The following is a 17,130-nucleotide window of genomic DNA, read 5'->3' on the forward strand; positions in this document are numbered from 1 at the left end:
CGCCCCTCCCTTGCACCCACAGCCTCCTGGGATGCCTCTAATGTGACTTTGGTTTCATTTACCAGCCATGACCATCAGACTTCGAGCCAAGGCAAGAAATGTGTCTTTCATGCCTTTGTGCCAACATCTAGTGCAGTATAAGCATTCAATTTATTGTAATTTAGTTTAAGTGTATAATGAAGGATAAATGAAATGGTTGGCAAGAGTGAAAATAATAATGAAACATCAATTGACATATAGGGTAAATCTCAAGCTTGTAAGATGTTTTATTTGTTTCCTTCAGCCAGTAAACTTTTACTGAACGGCCCCCAATTGGCCGGGCCCCATAGGAGCTGCTCAGGGTGCTAAAATAAGGTGTGATCCCTTCCTCAAAGAGTAACCTGATCTCTCAGAGCTTCTAGGAACCTTTGAAGTTAGAAACACAGTTGCATATAAAAAAAGATGACAATGTTATATATATTTAAAATCTAGGTCCTTCCAAAGTGGTGTCCCTATGGTAAGAGGCACCAATGTAAAAGAAAGGCCACTATAACAAATTCTCCCTCATGGTTTCTTCTTCCTCAGATGCCCATGATGATAACCTTGTAAAAGTTTAATGTTTGGCTCCAAAATGACCTGAGAAATGACACTGAAAGTTTGTGAAAACAAGTAGCCTGCTGATGGCCTTGGCTAAGGATGAAGATTTCACTTGGGTCGTTGACTTTGTTCTCATTTTTCCATTTCCTGATCAGCAAATTTTGAGGAAGGATATCTTTTGTGCTAATCAAAATTAATAAGCTAGGAAGGGCCAATATCGTCACTGATGGGCTTCTCTGGTTGAGGATGAGCCAAGCCTTCAAAGCAGAAGAGGCCCCTGAAAGTAAACTCAGCACCTCAGACGTGCACAACGTCAGGGGCGGCTGGACACAGGTGAACAATGCCCCTGGAATTGAGCGGCACAGCTTCCCTCCTGCCCTCTGCCCAATATGAACCCCTAGACACTTGCCTTCGTTATAAGCAGATAAGATTCAGATACATCATAGCCTGTTTTGGCACATGGCTCCTTACAAGAATCAGTGTTCGTCTTCCCTCCCCAACTGTAGTCATTAAGTATAGAAAGAGTTAAAGTGAAGCTTCACGAGGCACCACCTTGGAATCAATGGAGGCAAAACATTCCAACATGAGGTGCTAGTCAGTCATGAAGAAATTTCAAACCAAAACAGTTGATGGGTAACCGTGTAGAGGGCTTTTCAAGCTCCCTGGGACGGTACAAATGGGTCGAGATGGTGAAGATGACAGGAGGCAGTGTGATGAAATTCCTTCGTAGGAGGTGCTTCTGTCAGCACCACCCCCGAGATGAACAGTGGAACACATGTCCCCTTCTGCTAGGGAGGAAGGGGGGCTACATTCTCTACCCAAACCCCAAGCAAGGAGCTTCAAGCAGCACCATACACAGATGCTAGTTTGTGTATTCTGGAGTCTGGACATGGATGTCCAGCTTCACCCAGAAAATCCAGTTGGCACGGATTTGGTGACTAGGACAGGAGTTGCCTCATTGCAAAACTCATACGCTAGCAGAGTACAGACTGTGTGAGTGCGGCCCTTAGACCTGAGGCGGGAGAGAGAGAGAGTGTCCAGAACCATTCTAAGTCCTGCTCAGGGGCACTGCCTGCACAGGGGCCGAGACTCCAACAGAAAGGGTCAGGAGGAGCAGATGCTGGGGAAACCTCGATGAGAGAAAGGGAAGATTTACTCAGCTCCAGGCCAGTGTGAGGTCATCCTAAGAATGACCATTCTCGCCATTCCCATCTGAGGCCATGGTTCAGCCTGGGAGGCCTTATAACAGAGGTGAGTTCACTGGAAGGTGGGGGGCAGTGAAGGAGGTGTGTGTGAGAAAGAAAGAAGCTGCTAGAAGAGGAAAGACTTCTACCTGGTAAGAGATCAGAGTTTAGTGTTGGAGAGGATGTGGAGAAAGGGGAACCCTCTTGCACTGTTGGTGGGAATGAGGACTACTGCAGCCACTGTGGAAAACAGTATGGAGGGTCCTCAAAAAGTTAAAAATAGATCATCTACCCTATGATCCAGCAATTGCACTGCTAGGTACTTACCCGAAGAATATAAAAACACCGAATCAAAGGGATACATGCACCCTGATGTTTATAGCAGAATTATCTACAATAGCCTAATTATAGAAACAGACCAAGTATCCATCGACTAATGAATGGATAAAGAAGATGTGAGATATATATATATTCTTAGGATGGCCTCACACTGGCCTGGAGCTAATTAAATATACATATATATATAATGGAGTATTAGTCATAAAAAGAATGAAATCCTACCATTTGCATCCATGTGGATGGAGCTAGAGAGTATCAGGCTAAGTGAAATAAGTCAGTCAGAGAAAGACAAATACCATATAATTTCACTCATAAGTGGAATTTAAGAAATAAAACAAATGATCAAAGGGGGGGAAAGAGAGAGAGTGGCAAAGCAAAAAACAGACTCTTAACTAGAGAGAACACACTGATGGTCACCAGAGGGGAGGTGGGTGAGGGATGGGTGAAGTAGATGATGGGAGTAAGGAGGGCACTTGTGATGAGCACCAGGTGTTGTATGGAAGTGTTCAATCACTATATTGTCCACCTGAAACTAATATCACACTGTACGTTAGCTAACTGGAATTTAAATAAAAACTAAAAAATAAAATAAAAAATAAAAACATTCTATCTTCATGAGAAAAAAAGAGATGGGAGTTTGGATCTTTTCTGGACTGGACAAGTCTAATTAATGAAGTGAGATTCTGTTCACTCTCTGAGGTAGGACTTTCTATTACCTAGGAATGATCAGAAAGTTTTGCATTTAAGAGCATGGAGAAAACTTTCTCTTAGAATACATTTTAAAGGGACAATAGAAGTCTGAAATTAAGTGATTTTTATAATTACAACCCCACGTGTTCTGATTGCTTCATATTTCAACATTAATAAGAATCAGCGATAAGGGAAGCCCAGAGACCAAAGTCAGTGTGCAGAGAGGAGAGACTTCCTGATGTTCAAGGATCAGGCAGGAACCTACCCTTTGGGGCTGGGAACACCTCAAGTGGGTGGGATGACAAGATGTGAAACTAGGGTGACACACTTTGGGGTTAACCTTCTCACCAGGGGATTCTGGCAGATGTTAGCAACAGTGGGAGCAGTTATTTCTCTGAGGCATGACCGTCTGATGTGTTTTAAAGTTATAGGTGAAAGAGATGGAATTAGGAAGGAAAATTCTGGAAGTCTGCACAATGTATGAATTCTAGAGAAGGCAATGGTCATATGCCATCAAAGGCCTTTTTCCTGATGGTGTAACAGGGTGAAGAGATCATGATCATTTACCTACTTGATAGTCAATGAACAAGACATTCTCGGGACTCATTAGGATGGTTTTAACAAAATATGCCTGCCTTTCATTTAGGATTTGTAAGAAAGTGGTATCATTGAACTCTTCTTTTCTCTTTCTGAATTCCACAGGACGGATTTCAGATAGTGGATTTTCTGTGCCCTACTCACATTAATTTCCTTCATTTAATGCTGACCCCCATCATAAAACTCTCTTTTCTGCAACAACTTCTCATGCCGTCCAAAGACCTCTGTACATCAGATTTCGTTAATTCCAAAATGGCCTTTGCTATTTGTAGCCAAATGCCTCTCTTGCTCTTCTTCTTTGTTCTTTAAGACTCTGACCCTCAAATTCTTTCTGAATTTGTCAATTTACGTCTATAGTTAAAATGCTTAAACATCTTTGTCTTCAATGAGTACATGGAGTAGCCTAGATTTTAGTTCTAATTAATGTGTGGACTGTTAACAGTGGAACACATGTCCCTTTCTGCTATAAATCTCACAGGTAGAGTAGTTTCTGTTTCTGTTCCCACCTGGCAGTGATCCTAGATCCATTCCAGATAGTTTGTATGACATAGAGAATGTTCTAGTTTAGACTGGGGACCTCAAATTACCTACTTGTGAATCTTTTAGGTTTATGGTGTTGTAGTTGTAATATGACGTTATTATTTAACTTTTTAAAAACTAGAGGCAGGAGTTCCCTGACTTAATTTTTAGAGGGCAAAGACTCTTTGAATTGTCACTCAAAACTAGTCCAGGGAAATGAGAAATATGTGTAAATTATCTGCTGAATAAATCGAAAGAGAGCTAATTTCTCTACAGTCCTCATCAAGTAACTGTTGGCTGCGTGATGCCTCTCCTCTCTCCAGATGAAAAAACAGAACTGCAATGCAATGTTGAAACACTCTGTCTTGTCTCAAAATATCCAGTCATAAACAAGTTGAACTCTGTCACAGATTTCATTAAATTTGGGAGGCTGAGTTTACTCCTTGGTAACATAAACTGGAATACTATTGTTTTCCTCAAAAAGAGTTCATGCACGGTAGTACAGAAGAGCAGCACACTCTCACACAATTCAGCTAAAGACTCCAGGAAAATAAGTAACCTTTCTGATACGACCAAGCCAATCAGGAGCTAAGCCAGGGCGTCTTTGTGCCCTGATGTCTTTCCCACGTCTCAGAACAACTGTCCTTTGGTTTTCTGCATGTCAAAGTGTCTGTGCTATCTTAGAGCCGTGGTGTTCTAATGTATTGGGAATTTCATTTAAAACAAAATCATGGACAGTTAGGAAAGGAAAATGATGACCCACTGTGGTTTTGTTTGGCCTGAAGACACAACAAATGTTCACTTGCCTCTTTCACAGAAACCCAGATAATGTATGATGAAACAATTTTGATGATATGCAACTCCAAAATCCACCACATGAACACCTGCAGCTTGTGGAAATACTCCAGGAATTTTAAGAAGAGCACAGTGAGGCGGTCAATCACCAGATGCCATTTGTTTCTTAAATCTGCAAAATAGTAAATTCACCCAAGAGCATAAAATGTTGTGTGTTTTTTGGGTTTTTTTTTTTTTTGCATTATTATTTAAAGCAGATCTTGTAACTGTCATTCAGGTTGGAATGAGAAGCTGCAAAATAACAGTAGTAGATGAACCCTAACAATATCAAAACCTGGAGGAGGGGGGGTCTCAAAGTCCCACTTCACGATGAGTTAGACCTCATGCACCGAGACTCCCTGGAGCAAGGTTGGTTTCCTTAAATTCATTTAATCAGCATGAAGGAGTATTTTTGACCTTATCTACTCTTAAGGCTGAGTTATAATTCTCTAATTTCTTGGGAATATTAGGTAACTGAGCTCCCCCAAAATGACATTTTCTTGCCATTATTGTGCTTCCGTAAGTTCCGGGGCCTTAAAGAGGGAGTGGATAAAGCTCACCGCTCACCCCCACGGAACGATTGGCAAGAGCCTGCTGTTGTTGCAACTGAGAGTGAACACTGAGAGTCTGAATGACTCAGTCCCAGTTCACAAAATGTGGTCAGACTCACCCTAATCATAATTTTTAATCATATTAGTCATTCCGTCCTTTCCCCCTTGTGCTAAGTAGTAATATTTTGCAGACTGGGGGTATTTTCTATCTAGAAGGGCTTCGGAGTTCACGTGGATGGAAGTCGAGACAGAACTATTTTGTGGCACCAGCACCTTGCCACGAGTGCAGACAGATGCTCAGGAGCTCAGACAGGTAAGACCAGAGCATTTCTTTAAAAGCAACATCTTCTTCACATGGCTGGGATGCTTGTAGCAGTTATTGTCCTCGGTTCTAAAATTTCAGTAAGGTTTTGGTGATTGTGAAAAATGCTTATTTACAAAGTGACAGACATAATAGTTGATACAAAGATTTCAGTCAGTATAGATGGCAGGTGTATGAGGGAGTGCCAGAACAAAGTGCAATCCAGTTTTTGGTAAGATCCTCTTAGCAAAGCTCAAAACCTTCATGAAGTAGTAGAGCAAATCCCAGTCTTGGTCCCACCTTGGGAGCTTGGTTCTCCTTCACCCTGAGGAACAGCCATTACTTAGACATGGAAAGGGCCATTCTGGGTCCCTCTCAGGGTCTTCTGAGATGAGGGGGGGAAAAGGGACCAGGTTTGGGAGAATTTGCCTTTGGGAGGGATCTTCTGCCTTGTGCTTTTTCGTTTTCTAATCCTTTAAAGCACAGAGCACCAGCAAAGGCAAGTGTAGCACCTCACGGTGTGGCCCCAGAGCACCGCCCCAGAGGCCACCCAGTCTCGTTCCTCCCATACTGGCTGGGAGCTGCTGAACAGACGAGGCGCTCCGCCTTTTCTGGTCTGTGTCAGATAAGGTACCCTGATCACCTCGGACATCCAGTTCTCATCACGCCCTATTAAACATTAACTCAAAACAGAAAAAAGAGCCTGAAGAATAAAGAGGGAAAAACCTAAACTGACAATGACAACAAAAACACCTCTAGGAGTTGGCTTGACATGATAATTATCCCATCGCTCATTTGCTCCTCTGGTTCCCAGGTCCTGAAACATTAGCACAAAATTACAAGTATGTTCTTATGTACCAGTTCTCTGGGGAAGTCCCAGACTGGTTTCTTTGAGAATGCATTTGAAAAGGCCCTGTCTAGAACTTTCTGAAATTCTACACAGATGCCTGCCTCTGCTGCTGGTAGGAAACATCCCCAACCAGGATTCTGACTGAGCACAGGTAAGAGCCACACACCACCCCCCCGGGCCTGGTGGGGACCACCTCTGGCAGATCAGGGGCTGACAATCAGCCACCTGCTCTCTTCTTCTACCTCAGAGTCGCAAGGAAATGATGGGAGCCATTGGAACTGCAATGTTGTAACTATAGCAACCAAAAGACCACACCCCAGTTTTTATTTCATGAACTGGATCAAATCTCCACCCATCGGGAACCAGTCCATTTCATTCACTGAGTCTGTCAGCCAGGATTTTCAGAACAGCTACTGGTAGTGGGTGGGTTACCTGAAGTCTCTTCCTCTTCCTCTTCCTCCTCCTCCTCCTCCTCTTCCTCTTCCTCCTCCTCTTCTGCCTCCTCCTCGCTGTCTTTCCCAAGCTCAGCCTTCTCAGCCTTTTCAGGGCATCCCTCTGGTTTGTCATCCCCCGGCTCGGCCAGCTTCCTGATGTCCGGCTTCTCCAGGCTGGCAGTCAGATTCATCATGGCAAGGTCCGGAAGGCTTCCTTCGGGGTGGGCCAGTCTGTTGGCAGAGAGCAGCCGAGTCAGGGGAGGAAAGAGCGCCAGGAGAGATTTGAGTGAGGGGCAAGTAAAAGGAGGATAAATAAAAATGAAAATCAGTGCAGGTACACAGGCCTTGCAATGTGGGGTTGTTAGCATCTTGTCACTTTTTTTTTAAAAGCTCTTTCTAAAAACAAACTGTAAACTCAGGTCTTGTTAGCTTTTCCAATTTGGGTTCTAGTGATTAGTCAGTAATGAGAGCTATCGACACCTAAACTTGACATTTTTCCCGGAGGAGAAAATGGTCAGAGTTTAGGATGTAGAAGCATGAAATGGCAATCGTAGAGCAAGCATTTCATGGCTTCACGGGGGACTTACTCATTTTGGTGGATTGGTAATTTTTTCTTGATGCTGCTCAAAGTAATTGAAATAGAAAGGAAAAAAAGGAGATGAGAACAGAAGAATTATAAGGAAAGTCAGAGATCACACATCATGCTACGTATCACCCACTATCGCATTCCTGTATGCGGTTGCAGTAAGTCCTAATGCCAAGTGCATTCCAGGACGGCGTCAAGAGCGTGCTTTTGCTATGAACCCTAGGCTTGGCCACTGAGTTGAGAGTGGACAGGATTGCAGGTCATAAAGGGGAGAACGTATAGACGACAGAGGCAAATCATGTCATGCTTTTTTAGTAACGCAGCAGACCATCCCACAAGAATCCAGTCAGTCACACTCTAAATAGGTTTTTTAAAAATTATTCTTAAATAACGTGTAATCACAGTCCACCTTTGCACACTCATCCCACTCTGCTGTCATCTAAAGCATATGCAGTGGAAGCAAATGCTTTTGAGACTAAGAAGTCTGCATCACGTCCCAGTCTGCGGGCACTGGTGTTGACTGTGGGACTCACAGTCATGGGGAGACGGGGTGTGACAGCCCGGGTGAGGCACGGGGTACAGTTTCACTGAGCCTGGACAGCAGCCAGAGCTTTACGGCTTATTTAGTATTGGACAATAACGAGTACCATCTTCCTCCTAAATTGTTAAAAAGTGTATCTTTTTACTCATAGCGAATTTGAAGGAACATTTGTGGGCAATGAAGGAGGTATCGGGAAAGATCTACTGGAAATACTGATAGTCTTCTCCATTTGTAATAATTAATGCATATTTCAGCCTGGTTGTAACAGGATGGACAATTAATAATGTTATTGTATCTGTATAATTGTGGGCTCTGAGTATATTATTTAACCTTTCTGAAATTCACTTTTTTTTCTATGAAATGAGTAAGTTTGGCTAGATAAAATCTAAGCTTACTTGAAACACACTGATTTTATATTTGAAACATACCTATGATGTTGGGTACCTATTGCAATGAATCTGCATTGTTCTTAGACTTCTAGAGCTTTTATCATTAAAAAGTAACTCCTTTTAACAGGGTGCTAAGCAAGTAAATTATAGAATACAGAAACACTGTGAATTGAATAAAGAAAGAACGTCCTGATGACTCTATATTGGTGGAAGGACTTACGATGACATACCACTTTCTTATTTTCCAAAGCTAGTCAATCCACCCTCCTGTCTTTGGGGAAATCCCTCCCCCTCCCCGAAACAATACCATATTTTACACACCAGCACTGCATGTCAAATCTCAGGAGGCATATGTGCTGTTCTTGCTTTGCCAGGACTCTGCATGTGAAATGGTGTTACATGTAAAAGCAGTCAGCTGTCACACAATTGTCAATATTTATATGTTCTCTTCAGCATTGGCAGGGGATGCATTTTATAAGTGAGAAGATACTTCTCATTATGACATTTGGTGGAAGGATGACCATCTTGGAGTGCCTTTTTACTATCTACTGCCATGACTTAGTACTGACAAGAAAAACAGCTTGCCAAGAATGAGAGCTAATTTGTGGAATGAAACTTACAGAGATGAGGCTGTTTCTGCAGCTGCCACTCTGGCTACATAACAAAAAGTCCACAAGCAAAGAGACCCCCAAAGTGTCTTGCCGTAGTTGGGGCACACTGAGGTGAGATTAGCAAATGAAGGAATCAAAGGAAAACCCTAGAGTAAATCCTGTGGAAATATGTCTGGAAGTCGACTTCTGGAAACTTGTAACAGTCTAGGAGAGATCTGAGACTAGATAATGCTGGGGAGAAAAGAGAACTAAATATCTGTGTCTGAACCAAGGACGCATTTCCGTCTGACATAATCCTTAGGAGGAAATAGGGCATGTAAGACCAGATGCCTTCTGGAACAGTCTAACCTCGAGAGCTTGTAACAGATAACAGAAAAAAAAAAGGGAAAACCTGTATCAGGCTGTCGTTTACTAGACTCCAGGAGTCTGTTAACGGAGAAATTGCATGAGGAAATTTGTGTGCATAAAACGTGTACAGATGAAAATATTTTTAGTGCCTGATTGGAGTTTACGATTTTAAAAAGGATACCTGTGTAAAGACTTTCATTTTTCTCCTTCCATTTTTTAATAGCAATTTTTTCAAAGGCTATACAAAATATGTTAAAGCATGCTCATTAGAATCAAAAAGACTCAGATTCAAGCCTCAACTAGACATCTTACTAGCTAGATGATTTAACAAAACTCCCTACCCTGTCTCCTAAGCCTCAGTCTGCTGGTCTGCAAAATGGAATAATAGCACCTACTTCACAGGATTCTAGGAAAACTAAGGTGATTTCTGTTGAGCTCTTAACACAGTGCTTACTTAGTACACAGGGAATATTTTTAAAGTAAACAACCATCTGCTAATGATAGATCTTCATGTACTACTTTGATAATTTGTATCATGAAAAAGCGGAGTTAGAAATATGCCTTTGCAAGAAATATGCCACACCACGCTGAACACTGGGACAAGGGCTCAACTTGGACTGTAACTCTGTCATCAGCACATTCTTACCAGAACTTGTGTATTGCAACGGCCATTCGGAAGAAAAAGAGCAAAGGTTTGTTCCATGGGAGTCTGTCCCCACCACTCTCAACCTTCTGTGCTCTCTGCTCTCTGCCCACTACCTGCCACCACTGCATTCACTGAGGCTGGGCTGCTGCTCAGGTGGGGCTGTCTACACAATGTGAAGTTCATGGGCAGAACTAACCCCCAGTTTGCCGTAGTGAACAGCTGGACCGAATCTCTTGGAAAGCCTGTGTACCTCCATGTAGGTGTTTCCCCCCTAGTAAACTTTAAAATGGGATCCTGGATTTCCAAAAAGTAAATTAGTTAACCATGCTCCCTGAAATTTATGATACTTACAATACTGGTAATTCTGTGCTGACCCTCATGTGCAAATTAATCAGCACTTGAAGGAGATTTACAAATAGACATGGTGATGACCTGGATTCTCAGAGAAGACCCTCCCCCACTTCCTTAAATCTCACCTTTTTGCATGCCTTTCCCCACTATGGAGTTCATTTTCTTTTCTTTTGCATTGTCTTTATCCACACCTGTAACTTCCTTGCTTTGTTTTTATGCTGCTCCAGGCTCTGCTCTGTAATCCTCTCGCTGACTCACCATTTCTCCTTTTGCCTTCTAACAAAACAGGTGATGTTCTCTTTCTGTTGTCACTCACTCTTTCCTTCTGCACCCACGGCTTTCTTTATACAGTTCTTTATATGGTTCTTGATGCGTGCATCTGTCCATTTTCATCTACATAATTTTATTCTAATGATGGTTCTGGGGACTCTTCCTTTGAGGGCAGAAAGCCAGCCTTAACTCTCCTGGACTCTCTTGCAAAATGTTGCACTGGGCTTGGTATACAATGTGACTCACTGAGTGTTTGGCCAATGAATTCTACACACCGGATGAACATTCTTATGTGAAACAGAAGAAACTAATTGTGTTACATGGACAGTTGAAGAGGCTTAATTCTGTATTAGGATCTGAATTTGAGTCAATATATGAAACCACAAATTAGGGTAGTTCCCATGAAAGAAAATGGAAAGTCTACCATTGTAACATCTCCTTAGTCTAAATTCCATTTATTTTTATGACTATTCTAATTTGGAATATGTGGTAATGTAAACTGTACCCACCCTATTCATCAGACTGTTAGAGAAAAGAGGTGTGCAAATTTCTAGTGTTTATAAGTAACATTTAAATAATATTTACACTGCTTAAGATTATTTTCTAGAATGTACACACACTTTTAGAAGATGGTATTCACAGATGAGCATTTGATTTGTAAGTTTAAAATCACATCTTAAATGTGCATGGTAGTAATTTTCTCCAAAAATCTACTCGACAGGGTTGGGTATGATGGCTCTAGTTTCTGCATATGAGACAGAAATGACCATTACTCCTGTTAAAATATTCTAATTCATTCTGTTTAGGAATTCAGTTGGAACTTCCTCACAATTATTTGTACCATCAAAATTTTATCAGTCACCCACTGTCCTTACCACCCCTACCTCACACCTTGTTAGATCATGCCTAAATTTTAATCAACCCAGAAGTTGAATGTAGGTATCTCTTCCCTTTCATCCAGAACTCACATTTACAAACACATTGTTCTCCTTATGAAATAACACTGAGCATACAAGGAAAAAATTATGGGAGAAAGAAAACTTACTTAATAAAAGGACTGACTTACTATTTTCACCAAGACTAGGTCTTATTCAAAATTGGACATGCTTTACACACAGCCTTTCAGAAGCACAGTGAGGGAAGAGTTTATTGGGTAACATCTTCTCTGGGGAATAACTCTGGCCTTTTTTAGTATGTTAGCATTCAGACACAAATGAAAATTCTACCGCAAAGAAGATAGTGCTAACAGTGGAATGTTTCGAGTTTTTAATGATTTTATATGACTCTGGATCTTGGTCATTCTAAGAATTCCTGAGCACATTCCCTGGCCTTGTGACTTGGGTTAATGGGGATAGGCTTTCTCTCAAGAGGGAAGTCTGAGACAACTGGAACCGTAACTTGTATCAGTCCCTGCTGTTGGAGCCCATCAAGCCAACTTCTGCCTTCTTAGGTGTCCCAGCCATCTCCTCATATAGACAATGGTAAATACTTTATGGGAAGAGACAGTGAGAGACAGAGAGAAAGAGATGGATGAGCAGGGGGAGAGGGAGAGAGGGAGAGGGATGGATGGAGGGATACAGGAGTAGAGGGGAGTGAGGGGAAGAGGGAAAGAGGGACGAGGGAGGTGGAGAGATTGAGAGAGAACTTCTTTACATTTGAAGAGATGAAATTTCAATGGTTACTCAAGATCTCCAGCTAGAGTTTTTATCTTACTTCTCTGCCTATCAGCTAAAAACCTGAGGTTGACTCCTCTCTCTCAGCCTGTCAACAAAACTGGCTCCCAAAGGACCCAGCAAGTCTTCATCCCTCCTTCTTCAGTGATCTGCACAGTGATGTATTAATTTTTCACACTTCTTTCTAGAAGTTTTGGCTTCCAGAGTTTGCTATTTGGTTGTCAGCCTTGGGATTTTATTTAAGAAAAAAGCAAATGGAATAGAAAACCAACAGATCTTTCAAAGAGTTATTCTGTTAATTGGATTTATTGCAAAATACATGTTTCTATGACCTAAATTACTGGCTTTATTACAAATGGCATAAAGTTATAGGAGTGGATATTTTAATTTACCTATTTAATAAAGTCAGGATGGCTTTAGTAAATTAGATCCCAAAGGATCTTTTTTCTGTACTCTTAGGGCAGTTGAGGATAACTGCAAACAACACTTTTCAAAGCTTACTCTTTATTATGTGTGGTCATCTGCATGTTTTATCTCCCCAGCTGGGCAATAGGGCTCTAAGGTAGGGAGGGCCCTGTCCCAGTGCCCACCTCTGCATCTTTAGTGAAATCTGGTGACATAAAAGATCTTTATTCAATATGCTGATCTTTCAAGTCGAAGTATATTTGAAGAAACAGATATCTTCGTTTTCTTTTAACCATATATTGCTGTGACTATTAACACTTCATTCAGGAAATATCTACCGAGGGTCAACAAATGGGTGAGGCCCTGAGGTAGGTGGTACGTGGACACGTGGTGAATTATACAGGGACTCCAGGCCTGAGGAGCTGACGCTCTGGCAAGGGAGATAAGGCAGACAGGCAGACAGAGTGTCAGAAGGCAGCAACGATAAAGTGCTGTGGAAGTTCAGAGGACAGGCAGATTACTTGTAGCGAGGAAAGTTGGCATTTGTGGGCAGGTCTGTGGAGGAGGTGGTTCTTGAGCTGAGCTCTCAGTGATGTGTTCAAGAGGGTTATAAGCTCTCAGGCAAGCCTTGAACTAATTTACCAAAGAATGAAATTAATGGGGCATCCATTTGAACCAAGAGCAAAGGTTGAGCACCAGCTGAAGACCCTCGGCAACCTCCAAATCCACTTGCAGCACCATTCGGGATAAACACCAAATGGTTTGGTTGGCAAAATACATCCATGAGCATACCACAAGACCACTGTCCACTATCTGATGACATCATTTTTCGTTTACAAAACAGCAAAGTGCTTAACACACCAAGAGACCGTTAAAAAAAAAAAAAACAAGAGAGAAAACATTGAAGTACCCACCTATTTATTATTAGATATACGCGCCCATTGACTTTGGCATGGCTACGAGGTGAGAGATGGAAGCGCAAGGTGGCATGCGGATGAGGAGACAGGTGGGAGAGAGAAAGAGGAGACTGTTAGAGAGGAAAGAGGTAGACTGTCTTGCAAGCTTTAAGTCATCAGGTGTGTGCTCATCGATACTTCCCTGCACGAAGACGAGTCAGGGCAGCAAGATTCAGGAGCAATGCGAAGTTAGATATATTCAGGAAAAATGCTTGAAGGTAACAAGTTGCTCTGTTCTTCTCGTCCCACCCCCTCTCACACACTTTACTAAAAATCTGTAATGTTTCAATTTTCAGAGCACACTTATCCCATAAAAGACAATCTAAAAGAGGAATTCTTGTTCCTTCCCCCAAATTAAAAAAAAAAAAATCCTACTAAGTAACCAAATACAACACAGTGTTCTCTAAGTTTTCTAAGACAGAAGTTAAAAAAAGTCATTTTGTTTCTATATGCATCAGAATACCTTCTAAAACAAAGTGTGGTCAGGGATGGATGTTTAATTACATAATGGTTATTTCGTACATAATTATTAAATATATATGTTATCATAGACTGTAGTTATGTTCTAATATTATATATTTTATCAATAGATAAGTGAAATAATATTCCTGAAAACACCTGTTTAGAAATAATAGTTTTTCCTATTATCATGTATATCAAAGCTTTTTCATAATGCTAACTTTATCAATTCTCTAAGGCTAAACACAATAAATTCTTCAGATATAAGTGACATTTGCCTACATAACCTATGTGTGCACAGAAACACAACACACACAAACAGTGGACAAAACAGGAAAAGAACAGCTGGATATTGACAGAAACAACAGTACTGGCTGGAATCAGTGTAAGGAACACAATGAATCAATTATTCCCAATTTGTGGGTCAGGTTCTGTAAAGCTTCTACTAAGGAGACGGGAGCAGAGAAGGAAAAGCATGACAGTCAATCCTAACTCTGTAAATACTTCTTTCTCTTCATCATTTTGATCTTAATGTGGTCATTTATTAGGGCTCCAGGGACAAAATAATACTGTTAGTAAGGAAAACACCAGAATGGGAACAAGGTGCTTAAAAAGATAGGATATGTATTCTATGTTCAAAGTTAAAATGTGGGGACTTTTATAGTAAAGGGTTGCAGGAAATCCCAAAACACCGAACTTGAATTTGAACCGAACTTTGAACTCTGTAAGGTCCTAGAGAACTGTTTTTCAAAAGAACTAAAAATGAAATCCCATGTTCCTAACGTCTTTAGGTATCTGGCCTTATATACTGTGTCGTCATTCTATATTTTCTTGGAAAATTAACTGCTCAGTGCATGCTCGGGACTCACCCATGGTCACAAGGAAGGCAAGCCATGACCTTAAATGGCTACAGATCATTAAGATCTTCTTTCTTCTCTTGCCATGGCATGGAGGGTGAGGGCTATGAGTGGAGCAACCATGGAAACAGGGAAAAAGCATCTCCACGTGAGACTATAGTCCTTCCCCAGAACTTACATAATTTAATAATGTTCTACGTGCTTCCAGGGAACTCTGAGGAACAAATTCAGTTTTCACATAGCCTAGGTCTCAGAAATTCTGATTCTTTTGGGCTGGTACAGTCTGTGTTGAGCTGCATGGTCTTCTGCAAAACTGTGGTCCTGAAAATCTATATTTTCCTGGAAAACTGTAATCTATATCTCTATTTGATTGTGTGACATTAGATTCAAAGACATGGTAATAAGAACAAGGGCAGGAAAAAGCTCCTACATCCTGGAGGAACTTTACATGAGGAGAAAATAGAGATCCAAGGGAAGAAAGGCATTTAGAAGGAAAAGAAAATTTAAGGCGTCATTAGCAATCACCAGATATTACATTTCTTTTACAAACATACAAATATACTTTGTTTACCAATAGGTTTTTCTTGATCATTGCATATGACTTTTTGAACAAATGGTGGGGGTTTATAATGAAATAAAGCATGTTATTTTGCCAGAGTTAAATATCAGAAACTAATTTTTCCCAGCTTTCTCAAGCAAAAAAAAGTCATCAAAAATACTTCTACTAATGATTGATAACTCTTACTTTCCTATGACAGCACTGTGTTTGTAAGCTTTTAATCTTAGGGTGACTTCTTTTGCTAACAAGTTTGCTTAGAAGTAATCTCTCCTAGGGGGCTCTCAGACTTCTAATAACTACCTATTTTTCCTAATGGTTGATAGTCACTGAGGGGAGCCACTGACCCCATCCATTCCCTTGCACCAGGGGCGTTGGGAGGAGACAGGTTTTAGCTGAGCTTGCTTATTGACGGTGGCGAGATGGGATAAGAAATAACAACTGCTTGATACCTCTGGGTTCTACTGGTTGGGAGCCATTCACAGATGGAAAGGCATCTGGAGCATACTCAGAATGAAAAGGAAATGTAAACTCAGGTCCGAAAAACACAATATGGAAAAGAAATCTGCTGGCTATAAATAGATAGAGATTACAAAATGGTTTTTATCACCAAATAAAAGAGCTTTGGAGTTATCTATGACTCCAGTCCCTATGATAGCAGAAAATTGAACGTTGAGTAGTTCAGAAGCTGTGCCTGATGAAATACTACTTCATCTTCTTTTGCTGTACTCATTGTTTCCTTTGAAAAAGAGTTCAGAGCGAAGTCAAAAAGACTAAAGGGGATTTTCGGCTGGCATCTGCACTCCCTCCATACAGCCCTTTGCTCCCTTTGTTGCTTAACAAGGGTTTTTCCAGGAACTGAATCATAGGCTAAATCTGAAGCAAAGAGAGACATTGGTATGAACGTTCATTAGAAGAATGCTTGACATTTCCCTGTGAGGGACCAGACTGTGAGATTTGTGATAAAATCATTGTGGTTTCAACACACACGGGCTGGGAGAGAGACATCTCATCTGTTGCTTGTGAGCAATTTATATATTTGTAGATGAGAAGACAACAGAGAGCTGATAAAAGCAGACACTGGGTTCACTCTATTTCCCTCCATGTTATTCTAATTACCAGGAGAATGCAGATTCTTTCCCTTTAGCTGAAGTTCTTCATTCCCAGAGTGCAAGGGACATTCTGCACGCCACATTTTGGTATGCTCTCGCTTCTAAACTGGTTGTCAGCACAACAGAAAACTCATCCTCTGAATCCGCCAGATGTCATAAATGTTCTAAAAACACATCACGGCGCAGACACAGGACAGCCATCGCCAACGCTGAAGTATTCGCGTCTGTGCAGCTATTCTAAACCTACTCACGTGACGACCAAGGTCGCTTTGCATCAACCAGCCGTGAGTCACTACGTGTGGTTTCAGAAACTGTCAGAAAATACTACACGTTTTCTTCTCATTTCTTTTTTTCACTCACAGGTGGGTACTCATAGAAAGCTCAAGGGTGAATCTCTAAGGTTAGTTATTGGCTTCCGGCAGGGGGCCCAGCTGAGGTGGGAAATCAAAGCTGTGGCGCGCAGAGCAAGAGGCTCGTGCTTCTTGCAAGCGCTCA

General features: G+C 41.4%; 1 protein-coding gene and 1 long non-coding RNA gene across 2 annotated transcripts in view; one reads left to right on the forward strand and one right to left on the reverse strand.

Moving 5' to 3' along the window:
- The window catches only part of PIEZO2 (piezo type mechanosensitive ion channel component 2), a 441,880-nt gene that overhangs the window by 83,283 nt on the left and 341,467 nt on the right, over positions 1–17,130 (reverse strand). The window contains exons 18-21 of the mRNA XM_040632733.1: positions 13,610–13,651; positions 7,463–7,495; positions 6,874–7,106; positions 4,712–4,872 (exon numbers count right to left, since the gene is read on the reverse strand). Of these exons, the coding sequence (XP_040488667.1) occupies positions 4,712–4,872; positions 6,874–7,106; positions 7,463–7,495; positions 13,610–13,651 (469 nt within the window). The remainder of the gene's footprint in view (positions 1–4,711; positions 4,873–6,873; positions 7,107–7,462; positions 7,496–13,609; positions 13,652–17,130) is intronic.
- LOC103662344 lies at positions 1,537–16,968 on the forward strand. The gene is made up of 5 exons (XR_568420.2): positions 1,537–1,827; positions 4,723–5,108; positions 5,504–5,603; positions 6,535–6,592; positions 16,646–16,968. It is a non-coding gene; the product is annotated as an uncharacterized LOC103662344 (long non-coding RNA).

The sequence above is a fragment of the Ursus maritimus genome, unplaced genomic scaffold (genome assembly GCF_017311325.1).
Source record: "Ursus maritimus isolate PB19 unplaced genomic scaffold, ASM1731132v1 scaffold_18, whole genome shotgun sequence".
In the NCBI taxonomy this organism is placed as follows: domain Eukaryota; kingdom Metazoa; phylum Chordata; class Mammalia; order Carnivora; family Ursidae; genus Ursus; species Ursus maritimus.